At 38.9% G+C, this 7,674-nt stretch overlaps 1 protein-coding gene across 1 annotated transcript; it reads left to right on the forward strand.

Annotated features, from left to right (window-relative positions):
• Positions 1 to 3,519: 3,519 nt before the first annotated feature.
• On the forward strand, positions 3,520 to 7,674 carry LOC126382467 (uncharacterized). The gene is made up of 3 exons (XM_050032350.1): positions 3,520 to 4,775; positions 5,310 to 6,336; positions 7,571 to 7,674. The coding sequence occupies exons 2-3, from the start codon at positions 5,478 to 5,480 to the stop codon at positions 7,672 to 7,674; spliced, it is 963 nt and encodes a 320-aa protein (XP_049888307.1). The 5' UTR covers positions 3,520 to 4,775; positions 5,310 to 5,477.

Raw genomic sequence — 7,674 nt, forward strand, 5'->3', positions numbered from 1 at the left:
AGGCTAATGAGCTGGAGCGTCGCAGCAGGAAAGCAGAATGCTGTTTATTCCTCTCACACTGTTAATGACTTCTACTAAAGATTGACACAGTAATTTTTTATAAGGCTGCAACTTTGACTAAAGGTCTCCATTAATGACTCTCACCAAAGACTTTCACAGACATTTGCAAATGGCTTCTACAAGGACTTTTACCACAGAATTTTACTGACTCACAATAATGACTTTTTAATGATGTTTACTGACAACTTGTACTAAAAAACTTACTACCTCTGTACATACTAACTCAGTATTTTTGGCAATTGTCTTACTCAACATTTACAATTCAATGAATTTCACTTGACTGTTTTTATGGTTTTATTTAAAGGTGTGCACATGATATTCAACAGGTCTTCCAAATTAAATTTAAAAATACATTGTTTGGCCCTGCTCTCTAGTTAAAGTTATCATAATGTGATTAGTAAAGTTGAGCTTTCGTCTCTGGGATATAAAGTCCAAAGTCTCCCTGCACTGTCTAATGACCCAAGATGTTAAACAGCTTCCATCCTCTGTCTCACTGGCCCACTGCCCAGTGTGAGAAATATGCCCTCTTTAATTAGATTTGTCTCCCAGACTCTCCTGGGTGTTTGGATATTTTACTGTTCTTGGCTGTATCTGCATTATTTATCATGAATATACGAGGTTGTGTTCATCCACCCATACTGCTGATTAGTTAGGCTGTGGTTATCTCACTCTTTCCCTCTTTTCGCTTGTCATATGGTTGAATGTACTTTTAGTCTATTCGTCTGTCTCTCTCTTACAGGAGTGAATTCATCAAGCTTTACAGGATCAGTGGCAGTATTTTTATCTCTGAAAATCTGGAAGAGTGTGTTATCAAATGCTGGAATTGATTTGTTACCTCCTTCTGCTCATGGTGCTAAAAGCATCATTTTTAAATGATCATGCACAATCTTTAAACCAGTCGGTAAACCACAGTAATATACCAAGATCTCAGTGTGAAACGTTGCATAGCCACACCTTTTTAACTGATGTATTCACAATATTGGCTCAAGATTGTTTCAGACACCTCCTCAGAGACAGTTCAGCCAAACAAATTCATTTCTGATAATGTTGTCACTGTTTTTGTGTTGTTTAAGCATGTTCACTGTATCCCTGACAGAGTCCGACGTCACTGAGCTAAAAACGAAATGTAGGGTGTGGTGCTAAAAGTGGATCTCCTTTTTAACGTGTTTCCCTCTCGTGTGTCCTTGTAAAATAAATCATCTTCTGAGTAGGTCAATTTTTTCATGTTACTAATTGTTTTGGCCACTTGGGGGCAGTAAAACTCAGAACATCCTGAAAAGCACAAATATTTTATTGCCCAATGAAAACAGGCAGACACAGAGAGACTTTGGCATATGCTTGTCTCCACCTGATATATTGGTGGAAATTTCTGTGAAAAATGTTTGGTCTCCAGAAAATCGATTTGACTCCTTAGTGGCTTGACGCTCAACTTTCTATTAGCTCGTCTTTAATTTTGTCATTTGGTGCTGTGCAGGTAGTGCACATTGAGTTCCTTTACTTTTTGCTGTACAGCACAGAAGCGTGCTATGACTGAAAAGTGTTGAGTGCAGTGAGAGTGCAACTACAGCACATTCACTATATGGCTCAGAGTAGGTTGATGATTTCTCAGTTTGTTACTACAAGCAACCCCTTTATACATTACAATCATTTGATAAAAAATACTGATTGAGTCTGATGTCTCTTAAAGCACCACTGATGAAACAATAGAAACCGACATGCAATTGGATTTTCCTCCTACTGAAGCAGAAAGCCTCCCAGATCTCATCTATAACACAAATGATCACTACATCTGAAATGTGTTGCACTACAACAGACCAGAGAGTCCGTATAGAGGAGAGTGCTGCTGCAGCTCGGGGATTATTCCATAACATGGACAGAAATAAACAGGTTATAATAGACTGGGCTGTCAGACAATAATACATATACACAGTAAATGAAATGTCTGGGGAGTCGGAGGTTCTGATAAAGGCTCAAAACACACACATACACAGATAACACTCACATCATACTCGTACCAGTATGCACTCTATCACAGGCTCTGTTGCGGCCTTTCCACCATCTTCTATTTGAGTAATGGCACAGCTGAGGACCCATGTAGAGACAGTATATATTAATAGAGTGGCATTAGATACAGTACAGTATTTATGGATTTAGCGTTATAGACATACGACTTTTATGCATTGTCCCCCTGATTTCCCCCTGAACACAGTATCTATAATGCAGCATTGTGATATCTTCAAGACATTTTTAAAAATCCTTCTAACACAGATTTGAAACTGACTTTTGTAGACATTTTAATCAACTATAGTGCACATTATTTACATTGCTCTTAAGGCATATCAGCATTACTGTTTATGTATTATGTTATATATTTACATGATAGCATGCCCCTGCAAAGACAGCTGTGTAGGCATGAGGCATGAGTTTTACCTCATGGACCAGTTATAAAAGGAAGTGTGTACTTTAGTCTATTGTCAGCATAATGTCTATTAATGCCCAATGTGAATAGTTTCTGTATATTTATTTATTTGCGCTTTATATATAATCACGGTCATGGTCGAACAGGTCAGAAGGATCTTTGACAGCAATATCTGGGTGTTGTTCATTGAAGAAGAAGTGAATTGTACAGCTCGTTCCCTGGCCCCCATCACTTGCCTCTGATGAGGTATAATTTTTTGTTTGACACTTTAAATTCCTGTTTCATTTGATGTGTGTCAAAATGATTAGAATCCCTTTTTGAAGTGGGTAGAAAAGTTGTACTTCTGAGTGGTAAATTTCATGGGGACTGACAGCGTATTTCAATCTACGGAACCTTAAAATACCTTTTGGCTCCAAGTTGTATCCACTTATATTGTCATGGAGTACAAGTGCAAAGAGGGATGTAGCTTGTATTTTTCCAGTGTAATATGTTCCATCTTTTCCTTCAACTTCAATAACTTCAGTCCTGTCTTATGTTGTAGTAGATTTCACATTCACCAGCTTCTTTGCCAAACTTTTTTTTCTGGGGCTATTATTTTCTTCAGTGTCTAAATTTTTTCAAATGTATTCAATTTTTTTTTTTTACTCATCCATTATGTAATAGACATTTATATTTCCATGTTTGCATTACATGCTTTGATCCATTCTTGGTAAGAATTCTTTATCAGTATTTCATCAATATCATCTTGTAGATTGACCTCATCTACAAGATGATGGTCAGAGTTAGAGCCTTTTCATATTTGGAAAGTGTCTCATGATGTCCCACTTATATTGGCTGCAGTTAAAAGCTCTCCTTCCTTAACATATTTATGTCACATATGGTGAGTGCAAGGGAACAGAGATAGGAACCAGGCAAAGTGGTAGTGTGACTGTCAGTCTAAAGTTCAGGTATTTATTGACCTGAACTTTAGACTGAAAACAAGAGCCAAGCAAGGGTCAAAACCAGGGAGGTAGTTCAGAGAGGAAAACACCTCCAAAGTGGCAGGCACAAAATCCAAACCTCAAAAATATCAGGACAGCTGCAAAAACAGGCAGGTAGCAAGTCTCAGGTAACAGATTTCAGGTTGTGAAATGACAAATGCTAGCAGGCAAAAAGGCACGAGACACATGGCAGCTTCAACAATCTGGCAAAGTCTTGCGAGGAATGAACCATGTGCTACTGGGCTGATTAGGGGAAATGGAAGCAGGTGAGGAAGTGAGTGGGTGGGGAATGTCAGGAAACTGGCTGAAGGAAAGTGAGAACAGGTGAGGAGCCGTTTTTGGTGGCTTCTGGTGGTTTGCATGCTCACATTGCAAGCCCTCTTTTTTGATATACAAAATAGCAATAATCAGCACAAATAATACAGCACTCTCTAACTTACAGTGCTCTGTGTCTTTCTATCAGACTTTATCTGCCTATTTAATGACCCACACATGACTGAGAGGTCTGAATAATGGGCAATTACAAGCCATGCTACTGACTGACACAGACCAACAGAGCACAGGTAGACTGCTGCCCATTCATTTTAAGGTTGCAACTTGTCATGGTGTAATCGTAGCTGCGACTCTTGTTGACTCTGGGTTCTACTGAGAATGTAAAGCAGCTACATATTTTAGTTAACTTTGCATTTGATTTCACAAACATTTTATCTGTGACCAACAACACTGTTGGATGGTTCCAGAGTAAATTCTGGGGTTTTAGGAATGTTATGCAGCTAATAAGTGTTCATACAAGCTTTTTTAATGCACCAGACGCTTGTGTTTTATTTACTCTATTAGTGTATTTTATATGTTTATGCTGATTTTATTTAATTAGCTTGGGTATTTTTGATATGTTTCAGCTGATGTGGATTTGTATTGTAATGATCTGTCTACACTAAGCATACACCAAGACAAATTCCAGTCAGTGTTTCTTTGAAATCTTAATACATTATTAAATCTTGTTTGTCTTTTCATGAAATCATATTTCGACTTTATTCTTGTAACGTGTATACTGGCAATTTCTTTTTAATGGTCTATGTATCTAAAGTCTATCACTGTATCTATGGGTTAATGGTAGTCAATGCTATGCAAAGCAGGATACTAACATGGCGTTGCCCATTCCAACATACACTTTTGCTGATAGATTGAAACACTCCTACATTTGCAGACATTGTAATACTCGAATACGAGTAAGAATAAGAATAATCAGAAGAATTACTTTGTTGGAAGTTTTCTTAACAGAGGATGGACTTCGGCGTCGCAGACTCAGACGAAGCGTAAGCTACTTTTAATAACACAAACTACTACACTGCTCTGCTTTACTCTATTGCACTGTACTGTACTGTACTGTATTCTACTGTACTCTATTTTACTAGTCTGATGTACTCTACTATTCTGTTACTCCACTTTATTATTCTATTAGTCTATTGTGCTCTACTCTACATTCTTCTACTCTACTCTATTGTACTGTAGCGTACTCTACTCCACTGTTTTTCTACTCACTCTACAGTACAATACTGTAGAGTAGAAGAATAGTAAAGTACTCCACTGTTCTTTTACTCTGCTGTTGTCGACAGTATTATGCTGTACTCTACTGTTCTTCTATACTCTGCTCTACTTTACAATTCTCCTGCTACTCTACTATTCTTCTACTGTACTCTATGGTCGTGTTTATTGTGAATGTGAAAACAGTTTTCTAATCACTTTGTGCTGCAGCAGTTAAGGCTTCATATCATGTTCATTTCACTTTGGTTACAAACAGTGTTTTGATAAAATGAGAGTTAACGTTAATGCAGTTTACTGTGTTACAGATTCTTCTACAACGTGCACGGCGTACTGCTCCCATTGTTTGGACCCACAAGAGAATTGAGGTATAGTGGAAAGTGGTTTTGTTGACTTTCTCTGATGAGCAGTGGGTGCAGAATTTCCGCATATTGAAGGAAACTTTCACGTATCACTGTCAGTGGGTGCAACCACCGATGGAGAAGCAGGACACAAATTATCGCCTGTGTGTTCCCCTCCAGCAAAGGGTTGCAATAGCAGTCTGGAAACTTGCAACAAATGCAGACTATAGGAGTGTTGCCCACCTGTTTGGGGTAAGCCGTTCGACTGCCTGCAAGTGCTTGAAGGCCTTCTGTTCTGCTGTGGAGGATATACTGTGGCCTGAAGTTATCCAGTTTCCAAATGCGGACACACTTCAGGAAATGGCTAACTATTTTGAAAACACGTGGGGGTTGTCACAATGTGTTGGAGCCATAGACGGTTCTCACATTCCAATCTTGGCACCGCAGGAGTACTACACTGAATACTACAACAGGAGAGGTTGGTACTCTATTGTCCTGCAGGCAGTGGTGGATGGGAAAGGACTTTTTTGGAATGTGTTCACCAAGCTGCCTGGCAGCATGCATGACGCCAGAGTTCTTCGTAGATCCGGACTCTGGAATATGGCTGACAGGATCTTCGCAGGACGGCATCGCGTCATTGAGGGCCACGACATGGGCTACTACATCTTGGGCGATGCTGCGTATCCCCAGATGAGCTGGCTCATGAAACCTTTCATGGATAATGGCCGCCTAACTGAAGAGCAGACCAACTACAATGTCAAGCTCAGCAGAGCTAGGGTGGTGGTAGAGAATGCGTTTGGGCGACTTAAGGGAAGATGGCGATGTCTGCTCAAAAGAAATGACTGCAGCTCAGATACAGTCAAGTCTATGGTTGTCACATGCTGTGTCCTCCATAATCTGTGTGAGAGCCATGGGGAGGTCTTTAGAGAGGAATGGGCTGATCCTATTCACTTCAACGAGCCTGATGCACCACTGCTAGATGGGGTAGATACAGGTGTGGCAGCATGTGCTGCTCTATGCATTACCTTAATAACCTTTGAACAATGTAAATAACTATATACAGTACAAAGTATTTGAGCTTGTTTGCCTTTTGTTATGTTCATGTTCTACTGATTTTGTTTTGTTGTTGTTTTAAATATTAAACACTTGAATAACAACTGTTGATGTGCACCTCAAATGTCTCTTACTCTGAAATTTTTAGCTGTTCGAGGTCAAATTTAATGTATTGATGTGTTTTAGTGAAATGAATAGTTACTAGTTTCAATAAGATAGTAGTTATGAGGGTTTCTTTTTGATGTAGCAGTGAAGACTGATGGCTCTAATGGTTATACAATAACCCCACAGTTCCATAGAATTCTTGTCATTTTCACTTTCAATAAAATACATTTAACCACCAAAAAGAGATGCAGAAATGACTTAAATAGACACAAAACTACCAAAAAGAGACATAACAATGACTAAAAAGAGACTCAAATTGACTAAAGAAACCCCAAAACGATCAAAAAAAGATGCAAAAATGACTAAAGAGACTCAAAACTACCAATAAAATACATGTAAATCATTATTGCTATGTTATATTACCATGTCTTAGGTAAAAAAGGACATGATATTGTGTGATAGTAGCTGTTTTTTCTCCAAAAATGAGTGGTGTAAAAGCTAAAAAAAATACACTCTCTCTGCTCTCTGAAACATTAATCAAGGTTTAATCACACATTTATTGATCAGTCAGATCCACTATTGATGCGTTCTAAACTCATCTGTGCTTCAACATTTGGTATAGACACTTTTTATGAGGGGAGAGTGTAGAATATGAACAGTATGTAAAGGGTTAAAGCAACAACAGAGAGTTTGTCTTTGCAGTAATTTTTCTGCAATGGTTTAATTGCAAATAGAAACACAGCAATCGAAAAGTGCAAGAAAACTGTTAAGTATACACAGTGCAAACCACAATCCAAATAACTATATAAAGTGCAAAAAAAACTGAATGTAAATAACTATTTACATTACAAAACACCTGAGTGTAAATAACAGTGCAAAAAACTATACTATATACTATAAACTATATACAAAAACTTGGTAAACTTAGTCCAGTGGAGGGGGCTCAGGCTAGGACTGGGGCTTAAAGATCATCCCAAACATGGCCAAAAGTCCTTGCTGGAATGCAAGCATCTGCTGCCTGGATTCTTCCGCCTCCTGTCTTCTCAGCATCTGCTCCCTCTCTCGTGCAGCAGCCGCCCGTTCCTCGTGCTTTGCGAGTGTCTTGAATAGCAGTTCAGCCGTCGACGGCTGCATCGGTGGAGCGGAGTCCTTTGTTCCCGGTTCACCGGTGTAA

Source organism: Epinephelus moara, chromosome 21, assembly GCF_006386435.1.
Source record: "Epinephelus moara isolate mb chromosome 21, YSFRI_EMoa_1.0, whole genome shotgun sequence".
Taxonomy (NCBI): domain Eukaryota; kingdom Metazoa; phylum Chordata; class Actinopteri; order Perciformes; family Serranidae; genus Epinephelus; species Epinephelus moara.

Coding starts and splice junctions, on each gene's coding strand:
- LOC126382467 (XM_050032350.1), top strand. CDS start 5,478: ATGGAGAAGCAGGACACAAATTATCGCCTGTGTGTTCCCCTCCAGCAA. Junction 6,337..7,570: donor GCTAGATGGGGTAGATACAG/GTGTGGCAGCAT, acceptor TCTCTCGTGCAG/CAGCCGCCCGTTCCTCGTGC.